General features: G+C 40.8%; 1 protein-coding gene across 2 annotated transcripts in view; it reads left to right on the top strand.

Moving 5' to 3' along the window:
* The first annotated feature begins 685 nt into the window (after nt 1-685).
* Nucleotides 686-20,994, top strand: part of clgn (calmegin) — a 35,517-nt gene continuing 15,208 nt past the window's right edge. The window contains exons 1-7 of one of the 2 annotated variants that reach the window (XM_033049724.1): nt 686-803; nt 11,631-11,796; nt 13,367-13,440; nt 13,815-13,873; nt 14,331-14,472; nt 16,085-16,166; nt 18,118-18,310. In XM_033049724.1, coding sequence (XP_032905615.1) covers nt 11,644-11,796; nt 13,367-13,440; nt 13,815-13,873; nt 14,331-14,472; nt 16,085-16,166; nt 18,118-18,310 — 703 coding nt within the window. In that variant the 5' untranslated portion in view covers nt 686-803; nt 11,631-11,643. Of the gene's footprint in view, nt 830-11,630; nt 11,797-13,366; nt 13,441-13,814; nt 13,874-14,330; nt 14,473-16,084; nt 16,167-18,117; nt 18,311-20,994 lie in introns of both variants that reach the window. The other variant, XM_033049806.1, reaches the window with a different exon arrangement.

Genomic DNA, 20,994 nt, shown 5'->3' with positions numbered 1-20,994 from the left:
GATGGGATAAATTGCAGACATTCCCCTCCTGTACCCACTCCTTCAATGTGTCCTCTCAGCCCCTTTATTCATCCTCCCCTCTTCTCATCTCAAACCAAAGATACTGGAGGAGCCCTCTCAGCCCCGCCCCTCTCAGCTCAGCTCAGCCCCGCCCCTCTCAGCTCAGCCCCGCCCCTCTCAGCTCAGCCCCGCCCCTCTCAGCTCAGCTCAGCCCCGCCCCTCTCAGCTCAGTCCAGCCCCGCCCATCTCAGCCCCGCCCATCTCAGCTGTCCAGCCCCGCCCCTCTCAGCCCCGCCCCTCTCAGCCCCGCCCATCTCTGTTCAGTCCAGCCCCGCCCCTCTCAACTCAGTCCAGCCCCGCCCCTCTCCGCCCAGCTCAGTGCAGCTCCGCCCCTCTCAGTCCCGCCCCCCTCAGGTCAGCCCCGCCCCCTCAGCTCAGCCCCGCCCCTCTAGCCCCGCCCCCCTCAGCTCAGTCCAGCCACGCCCTTCAGCCCCGCCCCTCCAGCCTCGCCTTCCTCAGCAGTCCAGCCCCGCCCCCTCAGCTCAGCCCCGCCCCTCCAGCCCCGCGCCCCTCAGCTCAGTCCAGCCCCGCCATACCGACCCCACCCCTCCAGCCCCGCCCCCCGAGCCCCGCCTCCCTCAGCTGAGTCCAGTCCAGCCCCGCCCCCTCAGCTCAGCCCCGCCCCCTCTCCTCCCCGTTGCAGTTTGAATCTGACGTCCGCCTCCCTCAGCGTGCGGCGCGCATGCGCATTGGGGTCTGGCGGTTATCCATGAGAAGAGGAGGCGAGAGGTAACGGGGAGTCAGTCAGACAGACAGTCAGAGTGAGTGGGTAAGTAAGTAAGTCATTGGAGGCGGGAAATAATAATGATTATTATTAATAAAAATAAAGACCGCACGGCCAGCTTGTGTGAATAACGGCAGGGTAATGCTGTTAATACATCTTGAGGTAAATGATCGCTGTGTGTGTGTGTCCGGCCGCTATAGCTGGAGATTTTCTGCATCAGCTCCGCACACAGATACTACTCCATTGATTTCCATTCATTGCAACACCGGCCTGTGCGCCGCAAATTAAAGTCCCCCGATGGCCAGAAGACCTTTAGTCATGGATTGTAAGCTTTATTTTCTTAGAATCTCACCAGGCAGCCGTCAGTATTTTGTTTTAATGATAAAACTGGTCGAGTAGGTTAAATATTTATTGCAGGCCCGTTATTGCGTTTTATATGTTTTAGGGGGGAGGCATGATGGAGAGTGATGGTGTGCGAAATGGGTGTGAATAAGGGAAAGATAAGGATTGTAAATGTCGGTCAATGTTTCATAAAGATAAAAATGTGTGGCCTCTTCTTGTGATTCAGGAGGGTATTATCAGGAGGGCCTTGGAAAACTGGGGCAAAATGGACCACATTAAACTGTGTATTACATCTTTCAGGCCGTTGTGACTTTATGCAAAAAAAAATAAAAATTTAAATATAAAGAAAACTGGGTTTATTGAAGATGAAACCATAGCTTGAAAATAGGGTGAATATAATTGGTCAGATTTTGTGGTCCACCTGGTTGGTGATAAATGGAAGTGGAATGACATTTATCCTTTTGCCTCCCAGTTAAAATGGAGAACGGATTGGAACATTTTAAGTAAATCCAGGCCATTATATTGAGGTATTTGCTTCAAATGTTTACCCTACATAATTTGGGTATTTAATTGCCCCTTTTAAATGGAAACGATTGGACATTTTCAGCAGACCCTGCAGTTGCTATTGCTGAGAGAAAAGGTTATTTATTTTATGGTGGTTTGGCAATACTTACAAATGCCCCTAACCTGTTTGGTATTTGCAGCACCTTTTACATCTAGTTCAGATTCACGGTTTTGGTGAGTCTTTAACTTGAAATGTTAATTCTGTTCATCTTTCCACAGCTTGCTTGCTGAGTGTTGCAAGCATTTTCTGTTTTTATTTCAGATTTGCAGTATTTTGTTTCAGGTATTGTGTGATTTCTAAATAACTGATCATACTAAATATAAACTTTGTGAGTTTCTAATGTGACAACTATTGCAATTAGTTTAATTGATATTTGATTAATTTTGTTCTGATTTCATATAAACAGAGAAAGTAGGTGCAGGAGTAGGCCATTCGGCCCTTCGAGCCTGCACCGCCATTCAATATTATCAAGGCTGATCATCCAACTCGGTATCCTGTACCTGCCTTCTCTCCATACCCCCTGATCCCTTTAGCCACAAGGGCCACATCTAACTCCCTCTTAAATATAGCCAATGAACTGGCCTCAACTACCTTCTGTGGCAGAGAATTCCACAGATTCACCACTTTCTGTGTCTCATCTCAGTCCTAAAAGATTTCCCCCTTATCCTTAAACTGACCCCTTGTTCTGGACTTCGTCAACATCGGAATCAACCTTCCTGCATCTAGCCTGTCCAACCCCTTAAAATTTTTGTAAGTTTCTATAAGACCCCCCCCCCCCCCCTCAATCTTCTAAAGTCTAGTGATTTCAAAAATACTTAAACATGACATTTTTAATCTATCTGTTGGATATTTTATAATGTACTAACAAAATCGAAGTGCCTGTTTTTGAACATTTTATGCAGTTATTTCAACAAATCAAGTTTTTTTTTTGTTAAAGATAACTGAATTGTAGTTGCCTATTTGTTTTTGTCAGGCAATGCCACTTAAAATGTCATGTGGAATAATTTCTATTTAACAAATACAGTGCCCACGCACAGCCCAAACATTAAGTTTCCACATTAATGCAAATCCTTTCCTTGGACTTATGTGTTTGACTCTGTATTAATAAGAGTTGCAACATTTTCCATCTTTATCTTAGTCCTGCTATTAGCAACTCACAACACTTTCAAAGAAATATCTGCATCAAATGTCAATGCTGAACCATTTTGTCCCAGCTTTCCAGAGATATTCCTTTTGTTCTTTCCATCTCTTCATCTTCTCTGCAACTTAAAAATTCCCAGTTCTGGGAAAGCTTTTAGGCCTGAAATGTTAAATCTGTTTCTTTTTGCAAATGCAGCCAGACCTGAATGTTTCCTGCATGTTTTGTTTATGTTTCATATTTCTGGCACCTACAGATTGTTTTCATCTATGTTTAAATTGCTGCATGACTTCACCTTTTCGTGGCATTATAACTCTGTACTTCTTGTAACCTTCAAACCTATAATTTTACACAGAATTGTTCCGTTGCATACTTTTCTAGTTTAGAGATTCAGTGTAGAAGCAGGCCCTACAGCTGACCAAGCCTATGCTGACCATCAATCACCCATACACTAGTTCTGTACACTGGGGGTAATTTACAGAAGCCAATTAACCTGCATGTTTTTATAATGTGGGAGGAAACCGGAGCACCTGGAGGAAACCACGCAGTTACAGTTGCAGAGCGTGCAAACTTCACACAGGCAGCACCTGTAGTCAGGATTGAATCCAGGTCTCTGGAGCTATAAGGCAGCAGCTCTACTACTGTGCCAGTGTGCCACCCTTTTTGCTTCACCATTCCAGTGGGATTTCCTCCTGAACTTCTCAAATTATCTTTAAAACCTTACTGCTTCGCCAAGACCTTTCTCATTCCCAATGTGCTATTTGGCTGGTGCTAATTGGACATATGTCAGCAGGTCGGTATATTTTTCCATGTCAGCATTGCTATTCGAGAGAGAAATTACCACCTGGATCAGTAGCCAATTATTGAATTGAAGGAGGACATGAACAAGATTTGTGGACCGAGATCACAAGTAAGCATGAGACCATTCCCATAGCTTAACCAGCTCATGCCAAACACTCCATAGAGGGAGTACAGAGAAGGTTCACCAGACTGATTCCTGGGATGGCAGGACTTTCATATGAAGAAAGACTGGATAGACTCGGCTTGTACACGCTAGCATTTAGAAGATTGAGGGGGGATCTTATAGAAACTTACAAAATTCTTAAGAGGTTGGACAGGCTAGATGCAGGAAGATTATTCCCGATGTTGGGGAAGTCCAGAACTAGGGGTCACAGTTTAAGGATAAGAGGGAAGTCTTTTAGGACCGAGATGAGAGAATCATTTTTTACACAGAGAGTGGTGAATCTGTGGAATTCTCTGCCACAGAAGGTAGTTGAGGCCAATTAATTGGCTATATTTAAGAGGGAATTAGATGTGGCCCTTGTGGCTAAAGGGATCAGGGGGTATGGAGAGAAGGCAGGGATGGGATACTGAGTTGGATGATCAGCCATGATCATATCGAATGGCCTACTCCTGCACCTATTTTCTATGTTTCTATGTCTTTCCTGTTTCTAATCCCACTGGGGTGTCCAGTTGAAACTTTGATCTACATTTTGTTGAGAAGATTACTATGCTTCCCATCATTTACTTTAAATTTGGCAATATAAGATGATCAAGAGCTTCCTGAAGAAGTTCTTAACACCTCAAGCCTTCTGAAGAAGGGTCTCGACCCGAAACGTCACCTTTTCCTTTGCTCCATAGATGCTGCCGCACTCGCTGAGTTTCTCCAGCATTTTTTATCTACCTTCAAGCCTTCTATGATATGTTGAGGTATTAGAATATCTGGAATTGTCATGTTAAACAGCAAGGACCTCTGTTTTAAATATTAAGCCTTGCTGCCATCTGTGCTACATAAAATTTGATGTGAGGATATCTAGGGCTTTAAATCTGTACTTTTTGGCCTGCATCGAAAAATTATTTGTTATTAAAAAAATCATAAAGCGGGATGTAGCATTCTAATGTTTCATATTGTGCCTTTTGTTCAGCTTGGTACCTAGTGCTAAAATCTATAATGAACTGTGGGGGGAACAACTAATAATTTAATAATAATATAAGGCAGAATTTAATAATGATATAAAATCTTTCAGAGGGTATAGAGCAAAAACATCTCTTTTCATATGAAGGTGTAATACAAGATGAACAGATAATCTATGTTTAAGGTAATGATGGTAGAGAATCGTGTGCTGAGACTTCTGGCGCAGGTGTGTAGGAGTATGGTGGAGGCAAATGTTACTGTTTTAAGGGAAGAGTCGATAAAAAACTTTTTCTTTTGGCTGCTTTTTTCCATACAGTTCCCAGTTTTTTTTAAATGATATACGGATAAAATGTATTACATTTCATTTCAGATCATTATCTTTGCAAATTGCAAAATCCTCTTCTAAGTTAGAAAATAAATCCTTCAACCTTTTTCAGTAATATTTCTTGAAGTGACAAGACTTGAAAAGTCTGGCTTAGCTCATGTTGGTCCTTGGCTTTAGACTATCTTCAGTTGCAGGTTCCTTGGTGCATGACACAAAAATTACATTGATTCCTTTCATATGGACACCAGCAGTGCCAATCTAACATACCGGGGAAACTATGTCTTTAGAAACAGAAAATAAGTGCAGGAGCAGGCTATTCGGCCCTTCGAACCAGCATCGCCATTCAATACGATCATGGCTGATCATCCAAAATCAGTACCCCATTCCAGCTTTTTCCCCATATCCCTTGATTCCCTTAGCCCTAAGTGCTAAATCTAACTCTCTTGAAAACATCCAGTGAATTGGCCTCCACTGCCTTCTGTGGGAGAGAATTCCAGACTCACAACTCTGGGTGAAAAAGTGTTTTCCTCGTCTCAGTCCTAAATGGACTACCTTGGGACACATTCTTAAACTGTGTCCCCTGGTTCTGGACTCCCCCAACATCGGGAACATTTTTCCTGCATCTCCCCTGCCCAATCCTCTAAGAATTTTATATGTTTCTATATGATCTCCTCTCATCCTTCTAAATTCCAGCGAATACAAGCCCAGTCGACCCATTCTTTCATCATGTCAGTCCTGCCATCTCGGGAATGAACCTGGTGAGCTCACGCTGCACTCCCTCGATAACAATAATGTCCTTCCTCAAATTAGGAGACCAAAATTGCACACAATACTCCAGGTGCGGTCTCACCGGGGCCCTTACAACTGCAATAGGACCTCCTTGCTCCTAAACTCAAATCCTCTCGCAATGAAGGCCAATGCAGGCTTTCTTCACAGCCTGCTGTACCTGCATGCTTACTTTCAGGACTTTCAGGTCTCGTTGCACCTCCCCTTCTCCTAATCTGACACCATTCCGATAATAATCTGCCTTCATGTTCTTGCCACCAAAGTGGATAACCACAAGTTTATCCACATTATACTGCATCTGCCATGCTTCTGCCCACTCGCCCAACGTATCCAAGTCACCCTGCATCCTCATAGCATCCTCCTCGCAGCTCACACGGCCACCCAGAAACTTTGACAACCAGTTTTTATATTCCCACAAGCTTTCTTTCATGCTTTTTTTCCCCCCTCTCTTACTTAACACCTTTGTCCTCCTCTGTTCTAAATTCCTCCCAGTGCTCTGGTTTGCTGCTTTCTCTGGCCAATTTATATGCCTCTTCCTTGGCTTTAACACTATCCTTGACTTCCCTCGTCCGCCACGGTTGAGCCGCCTTCCCAGTTTTATTATTTCGTCAGACGGGGATGAACGGTTTCTGGAGTTCATCCATGCAGTCTTTCAATCTTCGCTATTGCATCTCTACTGACAACCCTTTAAGTGTAATTTGTCAGTCTATCCTACCCAATTCCCATCTCATACCTTCAAAGTGTCCTTTATTCAAGTTCAGGACCCTAGTCTCTAAATTAATCTTTCTTAATGCTGACAACATGGGGGAAGCATTTGAAGTAATTCACTGCTTTGGGCTGTAATCTCTGACAAACGATGTCATCCACAACTGCTTCACTTCATCCTGTGACTGCTATATTATGGTTTTATTTATGGTTTATTTCTATGCAGCAGTGAATGATAGTGAATCGTCTTTCATGCTTTCTCTAATACCTTGATGCATCATATGACACATAATAAGCCTCTAATGTCGAAGTGTCACCTTGGCCAATAGGCTGTAATTTGCATGTGTTAGGTCTACCTTTTGATCAGCCTTTTTTTGAGTGACCAATGAGGCATAGGTTAAACTTGAAATTGCTCCAAACTTTGCCCACAGGGCAATGGTTAAACAGTCCTTGCCTGCTTTGTATTCTGGGGTAGAACATCTTCGTCCATGACATGAACGTAATATTTCGTCATCTTTTCTAATTAAATTTTATCTTCTCAAAAAGAAACACTTGTTCTGATGCATGTAAGCTTCTGCAACCCTTCAGGATATCATTGGGCAGCAGCATTATCTGAATCAGCAGCCGTTCCAGCCATCTTAATCAAATGGAACATTACAGTAAAACTCTGTTAATGTGGCACACTTAGAGCTTTTGATTATGATGGACGTAGATTTTTGAGACTAATGGATATTATTATATTAATGCTCCAACATATAATTGTCACTTTTGTAGATGGTAAACAGTAGAATACATTTCTAGTGAAGTTGGTTAGCTTGAATGGGGGGGCCTAGTATGGGAGAGAGGATAGTGGGAGCTGGACCCCAGGAAGTGGATGAAGAGTGTAGGTAACCTCACCAAGTCAGCCAGATGCTGAACCACTGGAAATTTTAGAATTATCAGACAGTAGATTATTGGAATTATATTGCATAATATTTGTGAATATGTGCCTTACAATAAATGTCAGTTGGCTGCTTTTATCTCTTAGCTTTTGATGGTTCATGCTTTTTGCCCATCATACTGCTGCTTAAGATCCTGCCATGTGATTTATGCCTTTTAAATGATGTTAAAGGAGAGGGGACAATGCTGGCAATTTGATCCCCGCTCCTTGCAATTAGTAATTTCTCCATTATTGTATCTCTGCCCCTCATGATACTCCAGAACCAACTGATGTTTATGTCATTTTCCTTCCTGCTTCTTTGTTATTTTGCACTGCTTTCCAAGGTAGAGTCCACTATGCTACGCTCCCAGACAGTGAATGATTTTTCCTCTCTGCTTTCCTTCCTTTTCACAATGTCCAACTTCATTTCTTGTTATGGCTTTCCTTTACTGGAAAGGATGGCTAATTTCATTTTTGGTTTCAAGATACCATGATTTTTGGATTGGATTACAAAAATTCTTCAAATACTACTTGGCCCAATATACTTTTGATCATTAATATCTTTGAGATTGTATTAAAGGATGTAAAATGCATTCCCCACTCTTCATGGTAGCAAATGAAATCTTTGTTGATCAATGAACTTTAATACATTGTTAAGTGAACGTCCTGTCCTTTAGTGGATACCAGCCAATGATATCCATAATGTTGGACCTTGAGGAACTGTAGGCAAACATTTTTCATTCTGTCCTCATCTTCCTGTTATTGTAAGAGCTGCCACAAAATGGTTTTATTCATTTTGTTTCAGTAGACCTTCATTAGAATATACATCTAACTTCTTTTGAAAAATACATAAAACTTTGCAATTCCCTTGAGGTATCATTCTATTTTTGTTAGAGCACTTATCCATCCCGCAAGGCTTCTTATGTGGGTAGATTTTGTAGTGCAAGTGCTTGTGTGATTGGGAAAGACATTTGCAGATCACTTCAATTGTCATGCATTTGCAGCTCTCCCACAAACAATTTGGAACCCAGCCTGCATTAGTCTAAATTTGCATGGCATGGATAAACGTGATCATTTTTTGTGCCATAATCTTAAGATGAATATTCTTGGCCCATAGTACCTTTCAATTATGAAATTAATTGTAGCCCTGTTTAACCTTTGCCATATTCATGAATTGTATTTAAGGACTTTCTTGAAAACACATTATTTTCTACACTTAGCTTGGGAAGTATGTATTGCAGCACTTCATTTAAAAGGCAAAAGTTTATTAAATTCAATCTTTTTTTATTGATTGCATGACGCCTTGAAATTTGGTACCACTTTTGTGCAGAATCCAAAACAAAAGCTTCAATCTATATTCCGTGGAAGGCTGGTCAACTACATCCCAAGGCAAAACAATGTGTAAGAGATTGATTGTCTGTAAATATCAGATTTGCGCAAACATTTTTAAAAACTATCGACAATGAAACATTTTAAAAAGAATTAAAATATAAAAAAATATATATATATATATATATATATATATATATATATATATATATATATATATATATATATATATATATATATATATATATATATACATATATACATATATACATATATACATATATACATACATACATACATATATACATACATACATACATACATATATATATACATATATACATATATATATATATATATATATATATATATATATATATATATATATATACTGCTATTGAAAAAAAATAAATGTAAAGGTTGTATATTACCTGAAGCTTGCATCTCTTTCTCTTGGTTATTCTTCACCATCAGAATGAATGGCATCACTGAACCTGTGCAAGGTCAGTCATCTTTGTGATCTTGCAGTAATAAGCGACTTGATAGTTGAGGACCTCCTGCACAATTTTTTTTTTCAAAAAGGAAGTTTAAATTTCCTGACAATTAAAAAATAAAGGCCAGCAATTTTCTGTTATTGCAATATATGTGCCATCTTGAAATAATAATTTAGCTTTTGCTTTCTGTAAATGATTATGTTACACAGGTCTGGAGTTTAATTGTAACACATAGTATTGCGGTACAGCAGGTTGCTAGTTGTTAATTCATCATCACTGCTTCCAAGACTACTTAATGTAGGAAGTGGGTGTTAATATAAAGCATACAGTAAGGTGGGGTTAATTATGCTGCTCTACTATGATTGGTTCACATGCAATAACCAATCTACATTTTTAGTTTTCATTTTGGTTTATTATTGTCATGTGTACTGAGATACGGTAAGAAACTTTATTTTGCCTACTATCCAAGCAGGACATAGCATATACATAGAAAATAGGTGCAGGAGTAGGCCATTCGGCCCTTCGAGCCTACACCGCCATTCAATATGATCATGCCTGATCATCCAACTCAGTATCCTGTACGTGCCTTCTCTCCATACCCCCTGATCCCTTTAGCCACAATGGCCACATCTAACTCCCTCTTAAATATAGCCAATGAACTGGCCTCAATTACCTTCTGTGGCAGAGAGTTCCAGAGATTCACCACTCTGTGTGAAAAATGTTTTTCTCATCTCGGTCTTAAAGGATTTCCCCTCTATCCTTAAGCTGTGACCCCTTGTCCTGGACTTCCCCAACATCGGGAACAATCTTCCTGCATCTAGCCTGTCCAACCCCTTAAGAATTTTGTAAGTTTCTATAAGATCCCCCCTCAATCTCCTAAATTCTAGCGAGTACAAGCCGAGTCTATCCAGTCTTTCTTCATATGAAAGTCCTGACATCCCAGGAATCAGTCTGGTGAACCTTCTCTGCACTCCCTCTATGGCAATAATGTCCTTCCTCAGATTTGGAGACCAAAACTGTACGCAATGCTCCAGGTGTGGTCTCACCAAGACCCTGTACAACTGCAGTAGAACCTCCCTGCTCCTATACTCAAATCCTTGAGTATATATACAACCATTTATCCTCAAATGAGTATAATGGTTGTGCAAAAGAGAAAATAAACATAATATTGCGTTGCAGCTGCAGGGAAAGTGCAGATTTTTTTTAAAGTACAAGAGCTGCAATGGGGTAGATTGCATGATTGGAAATTCATTCTTTGCATAAGCGAAGTTGAAGTGTCTGATAATGGGCGAAGAAGCTATTCTTGAATCCGATGGTATGTGTTATCAAGATTTTGCCTGATGAGAGAGGGGAGACACGAGAAGACGGGTGTAGGTGGTCCTTGATAATATTGGCTGCCCACTATGTCTACATTGACCATTAAGTACTTGCCTATAAATATTCCCATTTGCCAGAACTTCATCCTTAGCTTACTATGATTTAGGTGATGCTTCAAATGTTCTGCGTTAACCCGAGTCCTCCACCTCCTCAGGCAGTGGATTGATTCCAGACTTCAACTATACTCGAGGTCCAAAAAAATTATTCCTGTGCAACCTCTAATACTTTTATTTCTCATATAAACCTATGCCCTCTGTTTTTAAACACCTATGTCAAGCGGGACATTTCCTGCTACCTACTCTAACAACCTCTGAGGCAGCTTGGCATGTTTTGCATTTTGAGAAATACATTCCACTAATTTGGCATTCAATAGACACTAGGTGCAGGAGTAGGCCATTTGGCCCTTCGAGCCAATGTGATCATGGCAGATCATCCCCAATCAGTACCCCGTTCCTGCCTTCTCCCCATATCCCCTGACTCCGCTATTTTTAAGAGCCCTATCTAGCTCTCTCTTGAAAGTATCCAGAGAACCGGCCTCCACTGCCCTCTGAGGCAGAGAATTCCACAGACTCACCACTCTCTGTGAGGAAAAAGTGTTTCCTCGTCTCCATTATAAATGGCTTACTCCTTTTTCTTAAACTTAAGTTGTGTAATAAGACACATATCCTGGTTAGAAGATGCTCCAGATTCTATCATGGTTTGTTTGGATTGCTCCTGCAGTGACCTGGCACCAGACATATGTGAGCAGGAGTTAGTTGAACACTGAATATGGTTAGGCTTTTCACTGTGGCATTTTATTGTATGTTATTTTTGCCATTCTTGCATGAATAGGAATAAAGATCAAGAGAATGCTAACAAGAGTTGGTGATTTTGAAGGGGAAGGAAGCAAATTGTTGCAATTTAAAAGTCAAAAAATGACTGATTCTCAATAGTTCTGTATATTCTTTGCAGGCAAGGGACCAAAATGAGGCTGAAATGGGATCATATTTTTCTGGGATTTTTGATCATAATAGCAGCAGTCCAGGCTCAAAATGATGACGATGATGATGATGAAGAACCAGACGCAGATGCCTTGGAGTTGGAAGAAACAAATACCGGGGCTAAATCACCAGTTCAGGTGACTCTTAACTTTGAGTAATTTATCCAAGATGACTAAATGGTTCAGTGAAGAAAATGTTGATCTGTTTTCATGTTGTTTGTATTTGTAACCAAGAAAAGTAAATGGTTTTTAAATAACAAATATTTTTAAAGTTGAAATCTCAGCCCTTCTTAGTTTCCAGACAACTGAAAATTAGATTTATGGTCAGTATTTTTCTACATTGCCCAGTATTTATGTATTTTTGTAATGCGCTTCATGTTTCTGCTTATCATTGCAGTTGATAAGAGCTGAACAATGAAAATAAGTTGCATTTTGGTCATGTCACCGTTGATCATGTTGAGTTAAATATGACCACATATGCAATATTATCCAAAACCAAAAGCCAATTCCATTCTAAGGGTAATATCCCAATCCATGATACATGATCTCCAAGATATTATACATTTTACTGTGGAGAGTGGTATCGTACATCTGATGAAGAGGTTTTTTTTGTCCCCTCTTCATTATTCTAGTTGAGGGTCAACTAGCCTTACGGTCCATGAAACCGTCTCAGGGTGATCACATAATGGGGAGAGAGAGAGAGAGAGAGAGCGAGCCTGGGGCGGAGCAGCTAGACATCCGCCAACCACCACCACCACCGGTTGCGCCTGTGCCGAAGGACACAGTGGCTGGCTGGCCAGTCAGCCGGCAGAAGGCGCTGAAGTGGTGGCCGGTTTCGCTGTCCGGTCCCGGCACCACTCGAAGCTCCCCGAGCTACCGAGTGAGTTGCTGGCACAATCCCCGACCCCCTCCTTCTCGATGCTCCTGCCCTCCCCACAACTTTACCACTGGCGGCCCAGCCAAGTTTACTACTTTGTGCAGTCCGGGCCAGACTCCCCACATGCTGTGAAAGGAACTCTTCCCCCCCCCAGCTGTACTGAGGGATAGCCAAGTGACGGGGGGGGGGGACCTGTCCTGTCCCCGTCCCCCCCCCCCCCATCTTTTGAGAGGTGGGGGACAATTCCCCCCCCCCCCCCCGTGTTTTGTGACCTGGGCGCTACAGCCAATCCCAGGTCGCCTCGCTTGCCCCAGGTCTGGCTGCAGTTCCCAGGTAGCCTGTGAGCCCCGGGTCTAGCTGTGGTTCCGCTGTGTAGTCCCCCTCTCCCTGTTCCGCTGGCATGATCCCTGATCTCCTCCTTCTCAACGCTCCTGCCCTCCCCGCAACTTTACCCCTGGCGGCCCAGCTGTGCTGACCCGGGCCAGACTCCCAACACGCTGTGGAAGGAACTATTTTTCTCTTTTCCCCCCCCCCCAGCAGTGCTGTCCTTTTACAGCCGCTGTACTGACGGATAGCCAAGTCTATCTTTCTTGGCTAACAATCTAACCTTCGGCCTCCAAGACACAGGTAAATTTTCGGGCCTTATTTTAGGGTGAAAAATAGCGTCTTCATTGCCAGCAAATACGGTATTTTAAATAACCTCTATTTTTCAATTTGTAATATTTGAAATGGGGCCAAATGTAAATCCAGAAGAACAACATTCCAACAAAAATCTATTTTCTGTGTTATATAATATTTTTTAACTTCAGGCTCACATTAATGAAATTGCAGGTATCCTACAAGACACCAGTGCCGAGTGAAGAGGTATACTTTGCTGATGCATTTGATCAAGGTTATTTGGACGGGTAAGAGTTTTTCCACTACTTTTTGGTAAACATCCAACTAAATTAATGCATTGAAGACAAACGTGAAAAGCTGAAGTGACTCAGTGGGTCAGGCAGCATCTCTGGAGAAAAGGAATGGGTGACGTTTCGGGTCGTGAAGAAGGTTCTCAACTTGAAACATCACCTATTCCTTTTCTCCGGAGATGGGGCCTGACTCGCTGAGTTAGTCCAGGTTTTTGTATCTGTCGGTTTAAACCAGCATCAGCAGTTCCTCCCTACACATAAATTAATACATCATTGTTAGCATTTCTCATAGCTGTGCTAATATACTGATGACATCAGAGAAATGTCTTACAAGATAACTTTCCACTCTTTTATTTTCCTCCCTTTTACAGATGGGTTGTTTCCACCACCAAGAAAGATGATGCAGATGAAGATATCGCGAAATATGATGGTAGGTATCATTCAGGGTAAATAAAGTAAATATTGCGTTGGGTCCCGTCCCCCAACGCAATATTCTACCAAACTGCGCATGCGCAGGAAGCTTTCAAAGTTGTGCCGTTGACGGCAGAAATTAAGTTAAAGTTAATAAAGTGAATAGAGGATCCATGGCAGGGTTTGTAAAATAGAACAAAACTTACCCGTGGCGCCGTTGGGTCCCCGTTGTGAGGCCAGGCAAGTAGACGTGCAAAAAATAAAATGGCCATCTGAAAATCGGCAGAGGACCCAACTTTTGTTTAGCATTACCGCATTCAATGAAAATGTAGCCCTATATATAGGTGATGTTTTCAAATCTAAATATATGCAGTGCTGTCGTCAAAACAAATTTATGAAGTGATTGCAGATTTTTTTTGAAGTTTACTTATATGAACCTGTGAATAAGTTATAATTTCTGTTCTTGTCTTTTGCAGGAAAATGGGCAGTAGAGGAATTAATGGACAACAACGTGCCTGGGGACCAAAGTTTAGTATTGAAGTCCAAAGCAAAGCATCATGCAATTTCAGCTCCACTGAAAAAGCCCTTTAATTTCAATGGCGAATCTTTAATTGTCCAGTAAGTAGACTTGGTAATGTATTAAGGAGAATTGCATAATTATTTGTGAATTCTGTGTAGGTCCGTTTCATGCTTAAATTAAAAATGTTTTGAGTCTTGGAGTTTTGTTACTTTGTAAAATTCACAAGTTGTGCAGTATGTGTGGGGAGAGAATTGGAATTGTTTTGGATCAGTAGACTCTCATCGGAGTAAGGAACAGTTGGTGTGAAAGGGTCATAAATGGCAGAGAAGGCGAGGTGAGAACAAAAGAGAGCAATTACAATAGGACGGATAACAAGTGGTCCGCCAAGTGAAACTGGATAGTAATGAGACAAGTAAAGAAACAAAAGATTACTTAGATGGGATATAAATGGGAGAACTGGAATCATCTGAATTTAAAAAAAAAGGAAAATCGGATGCTAGAAATCTAATATGAGAAATTAATTCTGAAATGGTTGATTTTTAATCTTTCTCTCTCAATGGTTGCCATGTGCCTATGGCCATCCCCTGTATTCCTTTTATATTTTAAGGTAATTATGCTACTTTACATTGGACATCAACCACTACTTTTTGTTTACACCAAATTCCCACTGCGTTTGGTCTCTCCTGCCTTCCCTTTTGATCTCTGCGCCCTTGTCCCTTTCTTTGCAAATCGTAAAACTGCTTGTCTATCCATTCCTGGTTCTGGTGAAAGACTATTGACCTAGAAGAATATTAAATCATTTCTCCCTCCACAGATGCTGGCACATCCAAACATTTAAGGTATTGATAATTGTTTGTCAGATTTCCAAAATGGAATTTTGTTTATTGCTTCTGAAAGTTCCATTGTGATAAAAACTATAAATTTAATTTTATTTCAAATGTTTAGGTTAGGTAACCAGATATAACCTAGTTTGTCCCCTTGATTAAGGATATTTTATGATTGTAAGGGTATTTTTGCAGTAACTGCTATTTGTAACAATGTCAGAAACCACAATGTTAGCTTATCAAATATGCTAAGATCATTTTTATCAATATCCAATTAATTGAAATTGTGCATAACCATCAAAGATCAAAATAAAAATTGATATAGAATCCTATCGGTACCGAGATTGGAATTCGCTGGGGTTTTTTACACTTGGATGTTGCAAAATGAACATGCTTTTACTGTAATGTACCCTAATACTAATTTAATTGCAGTAAAAACAAATTAAGGTGAAGGTTACTATCACAGAACTGGCAGAAAATTTCAATGTGATTCACCTATAGGTGGTCATAAAGCATTACTCGTATGGTTTTAAATTTAATCAGATTAAAGTGGCAAGATGTATAAAATTGGCCATTGCTGAGAGCAGCAGAGGAACTGTTCAGATAACGAGATGGGTAGCTCATGGCAAAAGTAACCACAAAGCAAGGAGCAGCTGTAAAATTGGCAAACGTAAGTAGAATGCAATATATTGAGTTAGGGGCTAAATAAAAGAAATGGAATTTGAGGAAAGGAACATGTTTATTTCATACACATGACCATTGTTTTAAAATAAGAACAAAAATTGACTTGGAATATCTGCCAGAACAAATTTGTGAGTAACAGTAAATGTTTTGGTTCAGAAAGACTTGGTGAATTATATACCAATATGCCCAAATTGTTTTACAGGTATGAAGTGAACTTCCAAAATGGTATTGAATGTGGTGGTGCTTATCTAAAGCTGCTTTCTCATACTGAGGACCTGAAGCTAGTAAGTAATAAATGAGTGGATGGCTTTTTCCCCCCTTTTTAGTTTAGAGAATATATAGTGCTGAAACAGACCCTTCAGCCCACCAAGTGCATGCTGACCAACAATCCCCGTACGGCAGCACTATCCTAGACACTAGGGACAATTTACAATCTTTACCGAAGCCAATTAACCTACAAGCCTGTATGTCTTTGGAGTGTAGGGGTGAAAATCCACAAAGTCACAGGGAGAACGTACAAATTCTGTACAGACAGCACATGGCACAACAGTCAGGATCAAACCTGGGTCTCTGGTGCTGTGAGGCAAACATTCTACCGCTGTGCCATGCCATCCCTTTTAATAAAAATAATTGGTTATTTCTGGTCACAGTTCAGAATTGAAGAAGATCCATGCCTCTCCTAACTTGCATTTCTTTTTTCTTTTGGACAGCTCATTAATGATGATGAGCAGAAACTCCTGGATATCTTTAAACCATGCTTTTTCTTAGTTGCTAAACTTAACCCACGGTTAATCCTCATGGTTTAACATCTGAATCACTGGGCAATGTTTCTCATGCTCATTATAAACCCCTCAGGACCCTGTTCCTATGCTTTTAAGAAACCTTCAAAGCCTCTGTAAAATTTATTATGCTAGTATAATTATCCAGAACAATCTATCAGAGTGGTCATCTGGCTGACTGTAGTGTTAATACAACATTCTGTTCTTATTCAATCTTTCAGAATATTGCACTTCATCCTCTCTCTTTCCATCATGAATTTTGAGCTCTTCTACCACCTTCTCAGTGCTCATTTATTTGACCAGAGTTCTTGTTTTCCCTAACTATCTTTTCCCTTCCACTTTGTACACCCCTCACTCAACTTTTGAATTCTCAGAACCTCTGAACGTAGCCTTACTCCCTTTGGGTCTTTTCAATGCAACTTGTTGCCATGACTTCAACCGTCCCAATGTTTTCATTCTTTACTCGCTCACTATGACTTTCCCACTCTGAATTTACCGAATATGGTCTGCCTGAAATACAACCATATTTGCAATCAATCTGCTGTCAGTGAGAGGCATACAGGTCCCTCCAGTCAAACTTGCCCGTGCCAACCAACATTTCTCATGTATACTAGTCCCATCTGCTTGCGATTGACCCATATCCCTCTCACCTATCCATGGATTTGTCCAAATGTTTTTTAAATGTTGTGACAATACCTGCCTCAACTTCCTCCTCCGACAGCTTGTTCCATATATAATTTAAAATAAAGTTGCCCTGTAGGTTCCTATTAAATCATTCTCCCTCACCTTAAACCTATGTCTACTGGTTCTTGATTCCCTACTCTGGGTAAAAGACTCTGTGCATGTACTCTATATATTCCTCTCATGATCTTGTACACCCCCCATAAGATCACCCCTCATGCTACTGCGTTCCAAGGTATAAAGTCCTATCCTGCTCAACCTCTCCCTATATCTCAAGCCCTTGAGTCCTGGCAACATCCTCCGTTATTGATTGGACTATTCTCCACTGTACTGATGCTCTTTGACTTCTCAAAGATCCTTTTTGATGATGATGGCTGACAGTGGTGTAGCTGATAGAGCTGCCACATTGTGACGACCAAGACCTGGGTTTGATCGTGTCCTCGGGTGCTGTCCATGTGGAGTTTGTACATTTTCCCTGAGGATCATCCTGATCTTCGGGTGTGCTGATTTGTCTCCCACATCCCAAATATATGCAGGCTTGTAGGGAGTGGATAAGAAAGTGGGATAACATAGAACTAGTATGAATGGGGGATCAATGATCGGTGTTGGCTCAAGGGCCTGTTTTCACACTGTATCTCTAAACTAAACCAAACATGACCTTGTCACTAAATATCAGACCATCATTTGTCAATAAGGTGATCTCGTTGGCTAATAATATTATTACAGATATTCATGTGCTGCAAAATTAATCTGAACTCTTTGCTTTACTCTCCAGGAAGAATTCTTTGACAAAACTCCATACACAATAATGTTTGGACCAGACAAATGTGGTGAAGACTACAAATTACACTTTATTTTCAGACATAAACATCCTGTAACTGGAGAGCATGAAGAAAAACACGCGAAACGCCCTGATGTAGATCTAAAGAAGTTCTATACAGACAAGATCACGCATTTGTATACTTTAGGTGCTGTATACATTTTGCCAACTTCCATTGCTTCCTTCTACATTTTTTTGTATTGTTATATTTATCCGTTTTGACCATGTTTAAAAGCTTAGAAATTAAATAAGATGTTCTAGCAGTTAAATTGTGGGTTGGGAGGGGGGAGGGGGGGGGAGAGAAAATCAAGTGCACTTAGAGCCCTACTATCCAAAATGAAATATTCCCCTGCTTCACATATTGTGTTTGCATTGTGTCTTTTATGCATTCTACTTGGATCCAAAAGCACAAATATACAAAATACATTTGATTACAGTTTGATGAGGATATTAGTTTCTCATCCAAACCGTTGAAACATTTTTTAGCAAAAATCATCATTCATTTTCCCTCATCATTAGTTGCTGTGTGTGTAGAGTTGAAAAATGACAAAGATGCATCAAATATTTTGGAGGGAAATTGTTCACGGGCTATCTTTGACAGCTATAATTTATTCATTGTGCATGCCATATTATATAAGGCAATCTCCATTCATGAAATAGCATAGAATTGTTATAGTTGACATTTATAGTTGAAGTCGTACATCTGGAAATTGGGTGGCAGAACATTGCACGATACAATTTCTACTGAAACTAAATTACAGTGACATCCATAATGTTTGGGACAGACCCATCATTTATTTATTTGCCTCTGTACACAATTTGAGATTTGTAATAGAAAAAAATCACATGTGGTTAAAGTGCACATTGTCAGATTTTAATAAAGGCCATTTTTATACATTTTGGTTTCACCATGTAGAAATTACAGCAGTGTTTATACATAGTCCCCCCATTTCAGGGCACCATAATGTTTGGGACACAGCAATGTCATGTAAATGAAAGTGATCATGTTTAATATTTTGTTGCATATCCTTTGCATGCAATGACTGCTTGAAGTCTGCGATTCATGGACATCACCGGTTGCTGGGTGTCTTCTCTGGTGATGCTCTGTCAGGCCTGTATTGCAGCCATCTTTAGCTTATGTGTGCTTTGGGGGCTAGTCCCCTTTAGTTTTCTCTTCAGCATATAAAAGGCATGCTCAATTGGGTTCAGATCAGGTGATTGACTTGGCCACTCAAGAATTGACCATTTTTTGGCTTTGAAAAACTCCTTTGTTGCTTTTGCAGTATGTTTGGGATCATTGTAGAATGAACTGTCCGCCAATGGGTTTTGAGGCATTTGTTTGAACTTGAGCAGATAGGATGTGTCTATACACTTCAGAATTCATTATGTTACTACCATCAGCAGTTGTATCATCAATGAAGATAAGTGAGCCAGTGCCTTCAGCAGCCATACATGCCCTGGCCATAACACCCCCACCACCGTGTTTCACAGATGAGGTGGTATGCTTTGTATCTTGGGCAGATCTTTCTCTCCTCCATACTTTGCTCTTGCCATCACTCTGATATAAGTTAATCTTCGTCTCATCTGTCGACAAGACCTTTTTCCAGAACTGTGGTTGCTCTTTTAAGTACTTCTTGGCAAACTAACCTGGCCATCCAAACGAGTGGTTTGCATCCTGCAGTGTAGCCTCTGTATTTCTGTTCATGAAGTCTTCTGCGGACAGTAGTCACTGACAAATCCACACCTGACTCCCGAAGAGTGTTTATGATCTGTCTGACAGTTATTTGGGGATTTTTCTTTACCATAGAGAGAATTCTTATGTCATCTGTGGAGGTCTTCCTTGGCCTGCCAGCCCCTTTGCGATTAGTAAGCTCACCAGTGTTCTCTTTCTTCTTAATGATGTTCCAAACAGTTGATTTTGGTAAGCCTAAGGTTTGGCTGATGTCTCCAACATTTTTATTCGTGTTTCTCTGTCTCATAATGGCTTCTTTGACTATCATTGGCACAACATTGATCCTCATGTTGATAAACAGCAATAAATGTTTCTTAAGATGATGGAAAGACTGGAGGAAAGACTTGGTGCTGAGAGCTCTCTTATACCTCCTTAACGAAGGAGGCATTTAAACACACCTGAGCAATTACAAATACATGTGAAGCCATGTGTCCCTGAAATGGGGGGACTATGTATAAACACAGCTGTAATTTCTACATGGTGAAACCAAAATGTATAAAAATACCCTTTAATAACATCTGACAATGTGCACTTTAACCACATGTGATTATTTTTTTTTTCTATTACAAATCTCAAATTCATTGCTTTCCACCTTAGTTCTTCACATGAATGCATGATGGACTCTGGACATGTTCGATACCCAATTACATACTGTGCCATTCTGAAATGTTCAGTTGTGCATGCAGGAGAGTACCTGTAAAACCTGCTGCTCAGGCTTAAGGAGGACCTCCCCAATTAGATCCAAGGACAGTGTCCCTAAATGTCCTCTAAAGTAATTATAATTACCTAACTGCCCCATTGTTACTGACTGCAACAAGTGAATTCACTTTTCACCCATCTAACTAACACCCACAACATAGCACTCATCCTGAACCTTTACAGTCCAATTCCCCAATCCGACTCTTCCATTCATTTTTCTTTATTCTCTTTTCTTCCGTCCGTATTACGCCCCCCACCCCCTGATCTTCCATAGGCCTGTCTCTAAGCATAGCCAGTGTAGAATCTACAGATGAGGGGTGAATCTTTATGTGCACGCTACACTGGTAAGCTTTTCCTTTAAGGCTGCCTCAGGCACTTCAGAATGATCTGACCACAGATCT

This window comes from Amblyraja radiata, chromosome 1, assembly GCF_010909765.2.
Source record: "Amblyraja radiata isolate CabotCenter1 chromosome 1, sAmbRad1.1.pri, whole genome shotgun sequence".
NCBI lineage: Eukaryota > Metazoa > Chordata > Chondrichthyes > Rajiformes > Rajidae > Amblyraja > Amblyraja radiata.
Note: the sequence above shows the minus strand (reverse complement) of the source record. Positions and strands in the feature narration are given on the sequence as shown.